Consider the following 20,062-nt stretch of genomic DNA (forward strand, 5'->3'; position numbering starts at 1 on the left):
GGACTTTAATGCAGGCAAACTTAAATCCGTTTGACCTAATTTCTACCAGCATGTCACATGTGCAACCAGAGTTAAAAAAAAACTCTAGACCACCTTTACTCCACACACAGAGATGCATACAAAGCTCTCCCTCACCCTCCATTTGGCAAATCTGACCATAATTCTATCCTCCTGATTCCCGCTTTCAAGCAAAAACTAAAGCAGGGAGTACCAGTGACTCGCTCAATAAGGAAGTGGTCATATGATGCGGATGCTACCCTACAGGACTGTTTTGCTAGCACAGACATGAATATGTTCTGGGATTCATCCAATGGCATTGAGGAGTATACCATCTCAGTCACCGGCTTCATCAATAAGTGCATCGATGACTTCGTCCCCACAGTGACCGTACGTACATATCCCAACCAGAAGTCATGGATGACAGGCAACATCCGCACCAGGCTAAAGGCTAGAGCTGCCGCTTTCAAGGAGCGGGACACTAATCTGGACGCTTATAAGAAATCCCGAACTATCAAACAGGCAAAGCGTTAATACAGGACTAAGATTGAATCCTACTACACCGGCTCTGACGCTCGTCACATGTGACAGGGCTTGCAAACTGGCAGTGTGCTGCCAGGACAACAACCTCTCCCTCAATGTGAGCAAGACAAATCTGATCGTGGACAACAGGAAATGGAGGGACGAACACACCCCCATTCACATCAACGGGGCTGTAGTGGAGCAGGTAGAGAGTTTCAAGTTCCTTGGTGTCCACATCACCAACAAACTATCATGGTCCAAACACACCAAGACAGTTGTGAAGAGGGCATGACAACACATTTTCCCCCTTAGGAAACTGAAAAGATTTGGCATGGGTCCCCAGATCCTCAAGAAGTTATACAGCTGCACCATTGAGAGCATGCTAACCGGTTGCATCACCGCCTGGTATGGCAACTGCTTGGCATCCGACCGTAAGGTGCTACAGAGGGTAGTGCGTGCGGCCCAGTACATCACTGGGGCCAAGCTTTCTGTCATCCAGGACCTATATACTAGGCGTTTTCAGAGGAAGGCCCAAAAAATTGTCAAAGACTCCAGTCACCTAAGTCATAGATGGTTCTCTCTGCTACCACACTGCAAGCTGTGCCTGAGCACCAAGTCTAGGTCTCCTTAACAGCTTCTGTCCCCAAGCCAAAAGACTGCTGAACAACTAATCACCCCGACAATTTACATTGACACCCCCTCCCCCCCTTTGTTTTTACACTGCTGCTACTCTCTGTTTATTATCTATGCATAGTCACTTTACCCTTACCTACATGTACCAATTACCTCGACTAACCTGTACCTCCGCACATTGACTCGGTACCGGTACCCCCTGTATATAGCCTCCACATTGACTCGGTACCCGTACCCCCTGTATATAGCTTCCACATTGACTCGGTACCCGTACCCCCTGTATATAGCTTCCACATTGACTCGGTACCCGTACCCCCTGTATATAGCCTCCACATTGACTCAGTACCGGTACCCCCTGTATATAGCCTCCACATTGACTCAGTACCGGTACCCCCTGTATATAGCCTCCACATTGACTCAGTACCGGTACCCCCTGTATATAGCCTCCACATTGACTCAGTACCGGTACCCCCTGTATATAGCCTCCACATTGACTCAGTACCGGTACCCCCTGTATATAGCCTCCACATTGACTCAGTACCGGTACCCCCTGTATATAGCCTCCACATTGACTCAGTACCGGTACCCCCTGTATATAGCCTCCACATTGACTCTGTACCGGTACCCCCTGTATATAGCCTCCACATTGACTCAGTACCGGTACCCCCTGCATATAGTCTCCACATTGACTCTGTACCGGTACCCCCTGTATATAGCCTCCACATTGACTCTGTACCGGTACCCCCTGTATATAGCCTCCACATTGACTCTGTACCGGTACCTCCTGTATATAGCCTCCACATTGACTCTGTACCGGTACCCCCTGTATATAGCCTCCACATTGACTCTGTACCGGTACCCCCTGTATATAGCCTCCACATTGACTCTGTACCGGTACCCCCTGTATATAGCCTCCACATTGACTCTGTACCGGTACCTCCTGTATATAGCCTCCACATTGACTCTGTACAGGTACCTCCTGTATATAGCCTCCACATTGACTCTGTACCGGTACCCCCTGTATATAGCCTCCACATTGACTCTGTACCGGTACCCCCTGTATATAGCCTCCACATTGACTCTGTACCGGTACCCCCTGTATATAGCCTCCACATTGACTCTGTACCGGTACCCCCTGTATATAGCCTCGCTATTGTTATTTTATTGTGTTTCTTGTTTTTTTTACTTTAGTTTATTTGTTAAATATTTTCTTAACTATTTCTTGAACTGCATTGTTGGTTAAGGGCTTGTAAGTAAGCATTTCACGGTAAGGTCAACACCTTTTGTATTTGGTGCTTCTATTCTAAGGAATAGAAGACGTAGCAGCAGAGCAATAGAAGACTTGTGTACAGCCCATACAGCATGGGACCAGACTGATACAGCCCATACAGCATGGGACCAGACTGATACAGCATGGGACCAGACTGATACAGCATGGGACCAGACTGATACAGCATGGGACCAGACTGATACAGCATGGGACCAGCATGGGACCAATGTATACGAAACGCTCCAGTCTGGTTTTAGACCCCATCATAGCACTGAGACTGCACTTGTGAAGGTGGTAAATGACCTTTTAATGACGTCAGACCGAGGCTCTGCATCTGTCCTCGTGCTCCTAGATCTTAGTGCCGCTTTTGATACCATCGATCACCACATTCTTTTGGAGAGATTGGAAACCCAAATTGGTCTACATGGACAAGTTCTGGCCTGGTTTAGATCTTATCTGTCGGAAAGATATCAGTTTGTCTCTGTGAATGGTTTGTCCTCTGACAAATCAATTGTAAATTTCGGTGTTCCTCAAGGTTCCGTTTTAGGACCACTATTGTTTTCACTTTATATTTTACCTCTTGGGGATGTCATTCGAAAACATAATGTTAAATTTCACTGCTATGCGGACGACACACAGCTGTACATTTCGATGAAACATGGTGAAGCCCCAAAATTGCCCTCGCTAGAAGCCTGTGTTTCAGACATAAAGAAGTGGATGGCTGCAAACGTTCTACTTTTAAACTCGGACAAAACAGAGATGCTTGTTCTAGGTCCCAAGAAACAAAGAGATCTTCTGTTGAATCTGACAATTAATCTGGATGGTTGTACAGTCGTCTCAAATAAAACTGTGAAGGACCTCGGCGTTACTCTGGACCCTGATCTCTCTTTTGAAGAACATATCAAGACTGTTTCAAGGACAGCTTTTTTCCATCTACGTAACATTGCAAAAATCAGAAATTTTCTGTCCAAAAATGACGCAGAAAAATTAATCCATGCTTTTGTTACTTCTAGGCTGGACTACTGCAATGCTCTACTTTCCGGCTACCCGGATAAAGCACTAAATAAACTTCAGTTAGTGCTAAATACGGCTGCTAGAATCCTGACTAGAACCAAAAAATTTGATCATATTACTCCAGTGCTAGCCTCCCTACACTGGCTTCCTGTTAAGGCAAGGGCTGATTTCAAGGTTTTACTGCTAACCTACAAAGCATTACATGGGCTTGCTCCTACCTATCTTTCCGATTTGGTCCTGCCGTACATACCTACACGTACGCTACGGTCACAAGACGCAGGCCTCCTAATTGTCCCTAGAATTTCTAAGCAAACGGCTGGAGGTAGGGCTTTCTCCTATAGAGCTCCATTTTTATGGAATGGTCTGCCTACCAATGTGAGAGACGCAGACTCAGTCTCAACCTTTAAGTCTTTACTGAAGACTTATCTCTTCAGTAGGTCCTATGATTAAGTATAGTCTGGCCCAGGAGTGTGAAGGTGAACGGAAAGGCTGGAGCAACGAACCGCCCTTGCTGTCTCTGCCTTGCCGGTTCCCCTCTTTCCACTGGGATTCTCTGCCTCTAACCCTTTTACAGGGGCTGAGTCACTGGCCTACTGGTGTTCTTCCATGCCGTCCATGGGAGGGGTGCGTCACTTGAGTGGGTTGAGTCACTGACGTGGTCTTCCTGTCTGGGTTGGCGCCCCCCCCCCCCCTTGGGTTGTGCCATGGCGGAGATCGTTGTGGGCTATACTCGGCCCTGTCTTAGGACGGTAAGTTGGTGGTTGGAGACATCCCTCTAGTGGTGTGGGGGCTGGTCTTTGGCAAAGTGGGTGGGGTTATATCCTGCCTGTTTGGCCCTGTCCGGGGGTATCATCGGATGGGGCCACAGTGTCTTCTGATCCCTCCTGTCTCAGCCTCCAGTATTTATGCTGCAGTAGTTTGTGTCGGGGGCTAGGGTCAGTCTGTTACATCTGGAGTATTTCTCTTGTCTTATCCGGTGTCCTGTGTGTATTTAAATATGCTCTCTCTAATTCTCTCTTTCTCTCTTTCTGTCTTTCTCTCGGAGGACCTGAGCCCTAGGACCATGCCTCAGGACTACCTGGTATGATGACTCCTTGCTGTCCCCAGTCCACCTGGCCGTGCTGCTGCTCCAGTTTCAACTGTTCTGCCTGCGGCTATGGAACCCTGACCTGTTCACCGGACGTGCTTGTTGCGCCCTCGACAACTACTATGATTACTATTATTTGACCATGCTGGTCATTTATGAACATTTTAACATTTTAACATTTTGACCATGTTCTGTTATAATATCCACCATGCACAGCCAGAAGAGGACTGGCCACCCCTCATAGCCTGGTTCCTCTCTAGGTTTCTTCCTAGGTTTTTGGCCTTTCTAGGGAGTTTTTCCTAGGGAGTTTTTCCTAGCCACCGTGCTTCTTTCACATGCTTTGCTTGCTGTTTGGGGTTTTAGGCTGGGTTTCTGTACAGCACTTTGAGAATATCAGCTGATGTACAAAGGGCTATATAAAAATAAATTTGATTTGATTTGATTTTGATACAGATTATACAGAATGGAACCAGACTGATACAGCACGGGACCAGACTGATACAGCATGGGACCAGACTGATACAGCATAAGACCAGACTGATACAGCCCATACAGCATGGACCAGACTGATACAGCCCATACAGCATGGAACCAGACTGATACAGCATGGAACCAGACTGATACAGGATGGGACCAGACTGCATGGGACCATTCCGTATGGTCTGTATCAGTCTGGTTCCATGCTGTATCAGTCTGGTTCCATGGCTGTATCAGTCTGGTCCCATGCTGCATCAGTCTGGTCCCACAGCTGTATCAGTCTGGTTCCATCCCACCAAACTGATACAGGATGGGAACCAGACTGATACAGCATGGGACCAGACTGATACAGGAGGGGACCAGACTGATACAGGAGGGGACCAGACTGATACAGCCCATAAAGCATGGAACCAGACTGATACAGCCCATACAGCATGGAACCAGACTGATACAGCATGGGACCAGACTGATACAGCCCAACGAATGGGACCAGACTGGCATGGGACCATTCCGTATGGTCTGTATCAGTCTGGTTCCATGCTGTATCAGTCTGGTCCCATGCTCTATGGGCTGTATCAGTTCCTTCATGCTGTATCAGTCTGGTTCCATGTTGTATCAGTCTGGTCCCATGCTGTATGGGCTGTATCAGTCTGGTTCCATGCTTTATGGGCTGTATCAGTCTGGTCCCTCCTGTATCAGTCTGGTCCCCTCCTGTATCAGTCTGGTCCCATGCTGTATCAGTCTGGTCCCATCCTGTATCAGTTTGGTGGGATGGAACCAGACTGATACAGTATGGGACCAGACTGATACAGCATGGGACCAGACTGATACAGCATGGGACCAGACTGATACAGCCCATACAGCATGGGACCAGACTGATACAGACCATACAGCATGGGACTAGACTGATACAGCATGGGACCAGACTGATACAGCCCATACAGAATGGGACCAGACTGATACAGCCCATACAGCATGGGACCAGACTGATACAGCCCATACAGCATGGGACCAGACTGATACAGCCCATACAGCATGGGACCAGACTGATACAGCATGGGACCAGACTGATACAGCATGGGACCAGACTGATACAGCCCATACAGCATGGGACCAGACTGATACAGACCATACAGCATGGGACCAGACTGATACAGCATGGGACCAGACTGATACAGCCCATACAGCATGGGACCAGACTGATACAGCATGGGACCAGACTGATACAGCATGGGACCAGACTGATACAGCCCATACAGCATGGGACCAGACTGATACAGACCATACAGCATGGAACCAGACTGATACAGCCCATACAGCATGGACCAGACTGATACAGCCCATACAGCATGGAACCAGACTGATACAGCATGGGACCAGACTGATACAGCCCATACAGAATGGGACCAGACTGATACAGCCCATACAGCATGGGACCAGACTGATACAGCCCATACAGCATGGGACCAGACTGATACAGCCCATACAGCATGGGACCAGACTGATACAGCCCATACAGCATGGGACCAGACTGATACAGCATGGGACCAGACTGATACAGCCCATACAGCATGGGACCAGACTGATACAGCATGGGACCAGACTGATAAGCATACAGCATGGGACCAGACTGATACAGCCCATACAGCATGGGACCAGACTGATACAGACCATACAGCATGGGACCAGACTGATACAGCCCATACAGCATGGGACCAGACTGATACAGCATGGGACCAGACTGATACAGCATGGGACCAGACTGAACAGCCCATACAGCATGGGACCAGACTGATACAGCATGGGACCAGACTGATACAGCCCATACAGCACGGGACCAGACTGATACAGACCATACAGCATGGGACCAGACTGATACAGCATGGGACCAGACTGATACAGCCCATACAGCATGGGACCAGACTGATACAGACCATACAGCATGGGACCAGACTGATACAGCCCATACAGCATGGGACCAGACTGATACAGCCCATACAGCATGGACCAGACTGATACAGACCATACAGCATGGGACCAGACTGATGACCATACAGCATGGGACCAGACTGATACAGACCCATACAGCATGGACCAGACTGATACAGACCATACAGCATGGGACCAGACTGAACAATACAGCATGGGACCAGACTGATACAGAATGGGACCAGACTGATACAGCCCATACAGCACGGGACCAGACTGATTGAGCTTCGACTATTCTGGACTATATACCATAGAATGTGTACATCAACTAAAGGCATAGACAGATTATTAGATATCTTACCCGGTTCACTGTGGTATAAAACTCTATAGCCGTCGACATTCCCTTTCGGCTCTTTCCAAGATACATGTAATTTGCTCGTACCCAGCACTTTAAAACGTAATCTTCTGGGAGCTGGAACTGAAACAGAACAACAATAGACTATCATTAACACTGACTCATTCAGTTACAGTTTGTGTATTGATGATTAATATGTTGAATACAGAATACAGACCAGGGCCTATAGGGTAGTGCACTACTTTTTACCAGGGCCCATAGGACTCTGATTGAAAGTAGTGCACCACAGACGGAATAGGGTGTGATTTGGGAGGCAGATACAATCCCCAGCAGGTGTTAGTGCCACTACAGAACTACACATCAGCCAGGTTAATCACACACAGATACAATCCCCAGCAGGTGTTAGTGCCACTACAGAACTACACATCAGCCAGGTTCATCACACACAGATACAATCCCCAGCAGGTGTTAGTGCCACTACAGAACTACACATCAGCCAGGTTCATCACACACAGATACAATCCCCAGCAGGTGTTAGTGCCACTACAGAACTACACATCAGCCAGGTTAATCACACCCAGACATTGAACAGACATCTACAAAGACAACCCATTCTGGTATAACACAATAACATATTGGAAAACATATTGGATAACATATTGTTGTCCAATAACATATTGTTGTAAAATAACATATTGTTGTAGAATAACATATTGTTGTAAAATAACATATTGTTGTCGAATAACATATTGTTGTAAAATAACATATTGTTGTCCAATAACATATTGTTGTAAAATGACGTATTGTTGTAAAATAACATATTGTTGTAAAATGACATATTGTTGTAAAATAACATATTGTTATAGAATAACATATTGTTGTAAAATAACATATTGTTGTAAAATAACATATTGTTGTCCAATAACATATTGTTGTAAAATAACATATTGTTGTAAAATAACATATTGTTGTAAAATAACATATTGTTGTAAAATAACATATTGTTGTAGAATAACATATTGTTGTAAAATAACATATTGTTGTAAAATAACATATTGTTGTAAAAGAACATATTGTTGTAGAATAACATATTGTTGTAAAATAACATATTGTTGTACAATAACATATTGTTGTAAAAGAACATATTGTTGTAAAATAACATATTGTTATAGAATAACATATTGTTGTAGAATAACATATTGTTGTAGAATAACATATTGTTGTAAAATAACATATTGTTGTAGAATAACATATTGTTGTCCAATAACATATTGCACAACAAACAGTTATAGACAAAGAGGGTTCTTAAATGTCAGTCATATTCTTTTACTTTTTGAGACACAATTTGTTACCTAGTAAGAAGGGGAGGGGGCATTTTAGAGCCTGAAATCCCAACTGATAAACTTTGTTTCATGTAAAATAATTGTGAAACAGAGCAAATCAGATGGGATTCCAGGCTAGCATTTCTAAGCCGATGACAGCATCGACATTTCCTTTCAAAAAGACAGGTGCTGCAGACTGTTAAGAGTCAGTAAATGTTTGATCTCTCAGTTGATGGAGAATCAATCAGCTTCACCTGCTGTCCCGATGGAAAGAACAGTCAGTGGAAGACATTCTCTAGGCTATAGCTAGATATTGATGCTATCTGGCGTTTCTATACGCAGGCTGCTATGAGGAAGAGAATGAGACTTTTTTTACATGAAGTTGCTCTTACTTCTTAGTACCATGTAACAGCATGGTGTTTCTTGTAGCCATTAAGAACAACCAAATGTAAAGTGGTAGTCCTTTTTTCCCAACTATGGACAGACATTATTCCAGTAGTACGGTGAAATAATACTACCTGAGACTGACACAGAACTATTCATAAGGTTGGTGCATAGCACTTTCACCATTCACTTGGTCTACATTCTGTTAGTTGAACTACAAACTAGTCACCAGAACCACACTACTACATTCCCACCTTTTGAGTTGAGAAGACAATGAGAAGTTGAGAAAACAATGAGAAGTTGAGAAGACAATGAGAAGTTGGGAAGACAATGAGAAGTTGAGAAAACAATGAGAAGTTGAGAAGACAATGAGAAGTTGAGAAGACAATGAGAAGTTGAGAAAACAATGAGAAGTTGAGAAGACAATGAGAAGTTGGGAAGACAATGAGAAGTTGAGAAAACAATGAGAAGTTGAGAAGACAATGAGAAGTTGAGAAGACAATGAGAAGTTGAGAAGACAATGAGAAGTTGAGAAGACAATGGAAAGTTGAGAAGATGAGAAGACAATGAGAAGTTGAAAGTTGAGAAGACAATGAGAAGTTGAGAAGACAATGAGAAGTTGAGAAGACAATGAGAAGTTGAGAAGACAAGGAGAGGTTGAGAAGACAATGAGAAGTTGAAAAGACAATGGAAAGTTGAGAAGACAATGAGAAGTTGAGAAGACAAGGAGAGGTTGAGAAGACAATGATACGTTGAGAAGACAATGAGAAGATGAGAAGATAAGGAGAAGTTGAGAAGACAATGAGAAGTTGAGAAGACAAGGAGAGGTTGAGAAGACAAGGAGAAGTTGAGTAAACAATGAGATGTTGAGAAGACAATGAGAAGTTGAGAAGACAATGAGAAGTTGAGAAAACAATGAGAAGTTGAGAAGACAATGAGAAGTTGAGAAGACAATGAGAAGTTGAGAAGACACTGAGAAGTTGAAAAGACAAGGCTCTATGCCCAGGCCAACAAACACAGTGGTGTTTGTTTCTCCTTGCAAGGAGTAGAATGGGTACCAATGTAATCTTTACATGCCTATAAATCTATGAATCTACTACAGTATCTAACATATAGGGACTTGAAGCTGTTTATTATGAAGAATATAGGCATGTAAGGTTATATACAATCTGGCACAAGCTATAAATAAACGCTGAAGGATAGAGGGAAACCTTTAGGTCAGAGAAATAGATATGATCACTAACCTGATAGGAATTCATCTGGGGGTTGTTTCTGTGTTCAGTAAATATCTCCTATAAACCTGATAGGAATTCATCTGGGGGTTGTTTCTGTGTTCAGTAAATATCTCCTATAAACCTGATAGGAATTCATCTGGGGGTTGTTTCTGTGTTCAGTAAATATCTCCTATAAACCTGATAGGAATTCATCTGGGGGTTGTTTCTGTGTTCAGTAAATATCTCCTATAAACCTGATAGGAATTCATCTGGGGGTTGTTTCTGTGTTCAGTAAATATCTCCTATAAACCTGATAGGAATTCATCTGGGGGTTGTTTCTGTGTTCAGTAAATATCTCCTATAAACCTGATAGGAATTCATCTGGGGGTTGTTTCTGTGTTCAGTAAATATCTCCTATAAACCTGATAGGAATTCATCTGGGGGTTGTTTCTGTGTTCAGTAAATATCTCCTATAAACCTGATAGGAATTCATCTGGGGGTTGTTTCTGTGTTCAGTAAATATCTCCTATAAACCTGATAGGAATTCATCTGGGGGTTGTTTCTGTGTTCAGTAAATATCTCCTATAAACCTGATAGGAATTCATCTGGGGGTTGTTTCTGTGTTCAGTAAATATCTCCTATAAACCTGATAGGAATTCATCTGGGGGTTGTTTCTGTGTTCAGTAAATATCTCCTATAAACCTGATAGGAATTCATCTGGGGGTTGTTTCTGTGTTCAGTAAATATCTCCTATAAACCTGATAGGAATTCATCTGGGGGTTGTTTCTGTGTTCAGTAAATATCTCCTATAAACCTGATAGGAATTCATCTGGGGTTGTTTCTGTGTTCAGTAAATATCTCCTATAAACCTGATAGGAATTCATCTGGGGGTTGTTTCTGTGTTCAGTAAATATCTCCTATAAACCTGATAGGAATTCATCTGGGGGTTGTTTCTGTGTTCAGTAAATATCTCCTATAAACCTGATAGGAATTCATCTGGGGGTTGTTTCTGTGTTCAGTAAATATCTCCTATAAACCTGATAGGAATTCATCTGGGGGTTGTTTCTGTGTTCAGTAAATACAGTGCATTCGGAAAGTTTTCAGACCCCTTGACTTTTTTCCACATTTTGTTATGTTACAGCTTTACTCTAAAATGTATTACATATTATTTGTTCCTCATCAATCTACACACAATACCCCATAATCACAAAGCGAAAACAGGTTTTTAGATATTTTTTTCAAATGTATACATAAAAAAGTATAATAATAACTTAAGTACATAAGTATTCAGACCCTTTGCTATGAGACTTGAAATTGAGCTCAGGTGCATCCTGTTTCCAATGATGATCCTTGAGATGTTTCTACAACTTGATTGGAGTCCACCTGTGGTAAATTCAATTGATTGGACATGATTTGGAAAGGCACACACCTGTCTAAATAAAGGTCCTACAGTTGACAGTGCATGTCAGAGCAAAAACCAAGCCATGAGGTCGAAGGAATTGTCCGTAGAGCTCCGAGACAGGATTGTATCAAGGCACAGATCTGGGGAAGGATACCAAAACATGTCTGCAGCATTGAAGATCCCCAAGAACACAGTGGCCTCCATCATTCTTAAATGGAAGAGATTTGGAACCACCAAGAATCTTCCTAGAGCTGGCCGCCCCTGGCCAAACTGAGCAATCGGGGGAGAAGGTCCTTGGTCAGGGAGGTGACCAAGAACCAGATGGTCACTCTGACAGAGCTCCAGATTTCCTCTGTGGAGATGCGAGAACCTTCCAGAAGGACAAACATCTCTGCAGCACTCCACCAATCAGGCCTTTATGGTAGAGTGGCCAGACGGAAGCCACTCCTCAGTAAAAGGCACATAACAGCCCGCTTGGAGTTTGCCGAAAGGCACCTAAAGGACTCTCAGACCATGAGAAACAAGATTCTCTGGTCTGATGAAACCAAGATTGAACTCTTTGGCCTGAATGCCAAGCATCACGTCTAGAGGAAACCTGGCACCATCCCTACAGGGAAGCATGGTGGTGGCAGCATCATGCTATGGGATGTTTTTCAGCGACAGGGACTGGGAGACTAGACAGGATCGAGGGAAAGATGAACGGAGCAAAGTACAGAGAGATCCTTGGTGAAAACCTGCTCCAAAGCGCTCAGGACCTCAGACTGGGGCAAAGGTTCACCTTCCAACAGGACAACAACCCTAAGCACACAGCCAAGACAATGCAGAAGAGGCTTTGGGACAAGTCTCTGAATCAAATCAAATGTATTTATAAAGCCCTTCTTACATCAGCTGATATCTCAAAGTGCTGTACAGAAACCCAGCCTAAAACCCCAAACAGCAAGCAATGCAGGTGTAGAAGCACGGATGTCCTTGAGTGGCCAAGCCAGAGCCCAGACTTGAACCCGATCGAACATCTCTGGAGAGACCTGAAAATAGCTGTGCAGCGACGCTCCCCATCCAACCTGACAGAGCTTGAGAGGATCTGCAGAGAAGAATTGGAGAAACTCCCCAAATACAGGTGTGCCAAGCTTGTAGCGTCACACCCAAGAAGACTCGAGGCTGTAGTTGCTGCCAAAGGTGCTTTAGCAAAGTACTGAATAAAGGGTCTGAATACTTATTATGAAAATGTCATATTTCAGTTTTACATTTTTATAAATGTGTGCTGAGTAAATATATCCTGAAATTCCTGTTCAGTCCATAACCTGAACATATGCTGTGATCTCTAGTGTTTTATCTAACCGTGTGTATCAACATAGGTTTGTAATGAATAGAGACATTTGGTGACACCTTAAACAGTTATACAGGTCTAGAACACCCCCTGGGAAACAGAAAAGACAATTAAATCATGACTGGATACTAGATGTGAATATAATGTGAGGTATTTAAAACCTCCTGGGAAACAGAAATGACAATTAAATAATGGCTGGATACTAGATGTGAATATAATGTGAGGTATTTAACACCACCTGGGAAACAGAAATGACAATTAAATAATGACTGGATACTAGATGTGAATTTAATGTGAGGTATTTAACACCACCTGGGAAACAGAAATGACAATTAAATAATGACTGGATACTAGATGTGAATTTAATGTGAGGTATTTAACACCACCTGCCTGGCCAGAAGTAGCTACAAATTCATAAATTCCCATCTTTAAGTACTTTCCATTTGTACTGTCTGAGTCACTGCACATGAATTGAGTTGACGGAGGATAGGATGTTTATTAGTCCAGATAGACATTAGTCTTCTGCTTTTGTCAACGCGCTAATATACACACATAAGGTGGGAGAGGCTGCAGCAGGGGTTACATTCCTGTCAAGGGAACATCGGCAGTATGTGGCACCTGAGATATTGATGGCAGCAACCCTCCGCTCATTCCCTGATAGATCACCCGGGAGCAGCAGCGAAGATAAAGTCCATTTGCTCTGTGTGAGGATGAGGGTGTGGAGGATTCCTAGAGGAACAGTGGAACACTATTGTGAGTCGAGGCTTCCACAGATGAATACAGTAGCTGTGAGAGGGATTCCTTCATGATGTGATGCATTTCATTATTCCACCCTTGTCTATCAGCATGTCATTGTTCCACCCTTGGCTATCAGCATGTCATTATTCCACCCTTGGCTATCAGCATGTCATTGTTCCACCCTTGGCTATCAGCATGTCATTATTCCACCCTTGGCTATCGGCATGTCATTGTTCCACCCTTGGCTATCAGCATGTCATTGTTCCACCCTTGGCTATCAGCATGTCATTGTTCCACCCTTGGCTATCAGCATGTCATTATTCCACCCTTGGCTATCAGCATGTCATTGTTCCACCCTTGGCTATCAGCATGTCATTGTTCCACCCTTGGCTATCAGCATGTCATTGTTCCACCCTTGGCTATCAGCATGTCATTGTTCCACCCTTGGCTATCAGCATGTCATTGTTCCACCCTTGTCTATCAGCATGTCATTATTCCACCCTTGGCTATCAGCATGTCATTATTCCACCCTTGGCTATCAGCATGTCATTGTTCCACCCTTGTCTATCAGCATGTCATTGTTCCACCCTTGTCTATCAGCATGTCATTATTCCACCCTTGGCTATCAGCATGTCATTGTTCCACCCTTGGCTATCAGCATGTCATTGTTCCACCCTTGTCTATCAGCATGTCATTGTTCCACCCTTGTCTATCAGCATGTCATTGTTCCACCCTTGTCTATCAGCATGTCATTATTCCACCCTTGTCTATCAGCATGTCATTGTTCCACCCTTGTCTATCAGCATGTCATTATTCCACCCTTGGCTATCAGCATGTCATTGTTCCACCCTTGTCTATCAGCATGTCATTATTCCACCCTTGGCTATCAGCATGTCATTGTTCCACCCTTGTCTATCAGCATGTCATTATTCCACCCTTGGCTATCAGCATGTCATTGTTCCACCCTTGTCTACCAGCATGTCATTGTTCCACCCTTGTCTATCAGCATGTCATTATTCCACCCTTGTCTATCAGCATGTCATTGTTCCACCCTTGTCTATCAGCATGTCATTATTCCACCCTTGTCTATCAGCATGTCATTATTCCACCCTTGGCTACCAGCATGTCATTGTTCCACCCTTGTCTATCAGCATGTCATTGTCACTCATCTCATCCCTCATCTCTCTCTCCTCTCATCTCATCCCTCTCCTCTCATCCCTCGCTCATCTCATCCCTCGCTCCTCTCATCCCTCTCATCTCATCCCTCTCATCCCTCTCTCCTCTCATCCCTCTCTCCTCTCATCTCATCCCTCTCATCCCTCTCTCCTCTCATCCCTCTCTCCTCTCATCCCTCTCCTCTCATCTCTCTCCTCTCATCCCTCTCCCTCTCATCCCTCTCTCCTCTCATCCCTCTCCTCTCATCCCTCTCTCCTCTCATCCCTCTCTCCTCTCATCCCTCTCATCCCTCTCTCCCCTCATCCCTCTCTCCTCTCATCCCTCTCTCCTGTCATCCCTCTCCTCTCATCCCTCTCTCCTCTCCTCTCCTCCATGTGAGGAGTCTTCTGTTGTGGCAGATAGCACTTATCCCTGAATCCTCTGAGCCCTTTACCCTGTCTGTCTGTCTGTCTGTCTGTCTGTCTGTCTGTCTGTCTGTCTGTCTGTCTGTCTGTCTGTCTGTCTGTCTGTCTGTCTGTCTGTCTGTCTGTCTGTCTGTCTGTCTGTCTGTCTGTCTGTTTGTCTGTCTGTCTGTCTGTCTTCCCTCTCTCGGCACGCTGCTCACCTACCTGACTAAGGCCTCGCTTCATCTGTTTTGAACATGTATCTGTTACCAGCATGGTGCGTAAATCCCTGCTGAGGGTATTTAAATATTAAGACTGTTCTGCTAGTCCTCGATCACACCACGTGGAGAATGAGGCTGCAGTATACATTCGGTGCCGTTCAGTCAAAGTTGGTTAAGAGTACTGTCATGTTAAATACTACAAATGTGGGGATTAGAGAAGAGATATTGACCAAGAGTTCTTTGGATAATGTGAATTAGGTTTACATAGAATGTCAATATGTTCTTCATTCTACTCATCCAGGCCTAAATGAAACCCCAGACATGGATTTAAAATGAACATTAACACAGTAGCATTAACAACACAGGCCATTATGACCCCTCTACACTCTACACTCTTAGAAAATAAGATGCTATCTAGAACCTTAAAAGGGTTCTTCAGCTGTCCCCATAGGAAAACCCTTTGAGAACTGTCCCCATAGGAAAACCTTTTGAGAACTGTCCCCATAGGAAAACCTTTTGAGAACTGTCCCCATAGGAAAACCCTTTGAGAACTGTCCCCATAGGAAAACCCTTTGAGAACTGTCCCCATAGGAAAACCCTTTGAGAACTGTCCCCATAGGAAAACCCTTTGAGAACTGTCCCCATAGGAATAAACCCTTTGAGAACAGTCCCCATAGGAAAAACCCTTTGAGAACTGTCCCCATAGGAAAACCCTTTGAGAACTGTCCCCATAGGAAAACCATTTGAGAACTGTCCCCATAGGAAAACCCTTTGAGAACTGTCCCCATAGGAAAACCCTTCGAGAACTGTCCCCATAGAAAAACCCTTTGAGAACTGTCCCCATAGGAAAACCCTTTGAGAACTGTCCCCATAGGAAAACCCTTCGAGAACTGTCCCCATAGGAAAACCCTTTGAGAACTGTCCCCATAGGAAAACCCTTTGAGAACTGTCCCCATAGGAAAACCCTTTAAAGAACCCTTTTGGTTCCAGGTAAACCTTTTGAGGTTCCATGTAGAATCCTTTCCACAGAGGGTTCTACATGGAACCCAAAAAGGGTTCTACCTGGAACCAAAAGGGTTCTACCTGGAACCAAAAAGGGTGCTCCTATGGGGACAGCAGAAGAACCCTTTTGGAGCCTCTTATTGTAAGAGGGTACTCTACTGTGTAGGTCATTGAAAACACAACAATCTGTTTGGTTTTATTGAACTGTTTTTCTGACACTCTCATCAGCATCTCTCCCTACACATACAAATTCACCAATCTAGATTTTAACACGTTGAAATGAAACACCTTGTTTTTCTAATTAGGTAACTAAAAGCTAATCTGATGCCATTTGGAGAACAGCACGAAGCTGACCCATACAGTCAGACATGGAATCAATAGAGAATCATTAGTGAAGGACTCTGTCATATGAAACAGCATGCCACTGACCCCAGAGCCTGACCAGACAACACACTGGGGGGCCCAAAGACAGGTAGAGGTTGGCTGTTACAGGTTGTAGCAGCTAGTTGTGTCCAGTGTCCACTACAATAGGAGATGAAAGACAGTGGTGACGGGGGGTTCAAATAACCTAAAATCTCTTCTTTTTGCAACAAATGGACCTCCCAGTGTATTATATATACAGGAAATGGTAAGTGGCCTAGCTTGACCCGAGCAGAGAGGTGTGGGGGAGAGACGTGCAGACCAGTTACACATTATATATACACCCTCCACAGACAGGAGTCAGTAGCCGTGGGGGAGAGACGTACAGACCAGATACACATTATATATACACCCTCCACAGACAGGAGTCAGTAGCCGTGGGGGAGAGACGTGCAGACCAGTTACACATTATATATACACCCTCCACAGACAGGAGTCAGTAGCCGTGGGGGAGAGACGTGCAGACCAGTTACACATTATATATACACCCTCCACAGACAGGAGTCAGTAGCCGTGGGGGAGAGACGTGCAGACCAGATATACATTATATATACACCCTCCACAGACAGGAGTCAGTAGCCGTGGGGGAGAGACGTGCAGACCAGTTACACATTATATATACACCCTCCACAGACAGGAGTCAGTAGCCGTGGGGGAGAGACGTGCAGACCAGTTACACATTATATATACACCCTCCACAGACAGGAGTCAGTAGCCGTGGGGGAGAGACGTGCAGACCAGTTACACATTATATATACACCCTCCACAGACAGGAGTCAGTAGCCGTGGGGGAGAGACGTGCAGACCAGTTACACATTATTACACCCTCCACAGACAGGAGTCAGTAGCCGTGGGGAGAGACGTACAGACCAGATATACATTATATATACACCCTCCACAGACAGGAGTCAGTAGCCGTGGGGGAGAGACGTGCAGACCAGTTACACATTATATATACACCCTCCACAGACAGGAGTCAGTAGCCGTGGGGGGAGAGACGTGCAGACCAGTTACACATTATATATACACCCTCCACAGACAGGAGCCAGTAGCCGTGGGGGGAGAGACGTACAGACCAGATATACATTATATATACACCCTCCACAGACAGGAGTCAGTAGCCGTGGGGGAGAGACGTGCAGACCAGATATACATTATATATACACCCTCCACAGACAGGAGTCAGTAGCCGTGGGGGAGAGACGTGCAGACCAGTTACACATTATATACACACCTCCACAGACAGGGAGTCAGTAGCCGTGGGGGAGAGACGTGCAGACCAGTTACACATTATATATACACCCTCCACAGACAGGAGTCAGTAGCCGTGGGGGAGAGACGTGCAGACCAGTTACACATTATATATACACCCTCCACAGACAGGAGTCAGTAGCCGTGGGGGAGAGACGTACAGACCAGATATACATTATATATACACCCTCCACAGACAGGAGTCAGTAGCCGTGTGGGAGAGACGTGCAGACCAGTTACACATTATATATACACCCTCCACAGACAGGAGTCAGTAGCCGTGGGGGAGAGACGTGCAGACCAGATATACATTATGTATACACCCTCCACAGACAGGAGTCAGTAGCCGTGGGGAGAGACGTGCAGACCAGATATACATTATGTATACACCCTCCACAGACAGGAGTCAGTAGCCGTGGGGGGAGAGACGTGCAGACCAGATATACATTATGTATACACCCTCCACAGACAGGAGTCAGTAGCCGTGGGGGAGAGACGTGCAGACCAGATATGCATTATATATACACCCTCCACAGACAGGAGTCAGTAGCCGTGGGGGGAGAGACATGCAGACCAGATATACATTATATATACACCCTCCACAGACAGGAGCCAGAAATCCCCCTCTTCACACCAGACCTGGGTTCAAATAGTATTTGTTAATGGTTTGATTGAGCCTGCCTGGACTACCAGATGGACAGGGATGACACTCTTGGGAGTTGGGGCTATCCCATTGGTTCCACTGCGCCAGACAAGCTTAACTGAACTTTCCAAGTATTTGAAAGAAAACAAATACTAATCGAACCCAGGTCAGCTCCACACCAGTCCACAGAGCCTCGACTCCACACCAGATGAACCCAGGTCTGCTCCACACCAGTCCACAGAGCCTCCACTCCCACACCAGATGAACCCAGGTCTGCTCCACACCAGTCCACAGAGCCTCCACTCCCACACCAGATGAACCCAGGTCTGCTCCACACCAGTCCACAGAGCCTCCACTCCCACACCAGATGAACCCAGGTCTGCTCCACACCAGTCCACAGAGCCTCCACTCCCACACCAGATGAACCCAGGTCTGCTCCACACCAGTCCACAGAGCCTCCACTCCCACACCAGATGAACCCAGGTCTGCTCCACACCAGTCCACAGAGCCTCCACTCCGGCACCAGATGCTTTACTTTGCCTGCATCCCGAATGGCACCTTATTCCCTATATAGTGCACTACTTTTGACCAGAGCCCTATGAGCCCTATGGGCCCTGGTTAAAAGTAGTGTACTACATAGGGAATAGGGTGTCATTTGGGACGCAGACTTTACTTCTGGCCATCGGGATCATTTCACTCCAAGGCCTGGATGGAATGTTTAGCTGAGCTACATCCAAGCAGCACACAGCCAAGACAATTAAATGTTGATGTGTCCCTGGAGGACGTTATCATATGTACCCCCCCTCAGATAGGATCCTGAATATTCTCCCTTTCCGATCCGCTCACAGCAGACCTGGGTTCACATACTATTCAAAATCTTTCAACTATTTGGGGGGGGTTGACTGAGTCTGCCTAGAGTGCCAGATGGGTTTGAGGGTTTGCCATTTTGAGATTATTCTATTGCCCAATTAAAGCAGGCAGGCTCAATCAAGCACAGATAAAAAAAAGTATTTGAAATAATTGCGAATAGTATTTAAACCCAGTTTGTCTCCAAGACCAGACCAAACGAGACCAGCTCCACAGGGTTCTTCCATTGACCACAGGTGAAGGTTGTTGCATGATAGATGACTGATTAAAGAATCATCTTGAGGATATCAAGTCGGCAGCCCAGCTAAGCATGATAGCAATCAGATGTGCTTCTGTGACTGGACCTTATATCTCATTATAAGGCTCGGTTTATGCTCCATGTAAAAATGTATATGATTACACCCAAATAATATTCTTTACAACAACAA

General features: G+C 45.1%; 1 protein-coding gene across 1 annotated transcript in view; it reads right to left on the reverse strand.

Annotated features, from left to right (window-relative positions):
- LOC106597401 (collagen alpha-1(XIV) chain) overlaps positions 1-20,062 on the reverse strand; it is a 260,539-nt gene that overhangs the window by 237,848 nt on the left and 2,629 nt on the right. The window contains 1 exon segment of the mRNA XM_045719294.1: positions 7,291-7,407. Within this exon segment, the coding sequence (XP_045575250.1) occupies positions 7,291-7,407 (117 nt within the window).

The sequence above is a fragment of the Salmo salar genome, chromosome ssa05 (genome assembly GCF_905237065.1).
Source record: "Salmo salar chromosome ssa05, Ssal_v3.1, whole genome shotgun sequence".
NCBI classification, from domain to species: domain Eukaryota; kingdom Metazoa; phylum Chordata; class Actinopteri; order Salmoniformes; family Salmonidae; genus Salmo; species Salmo salar.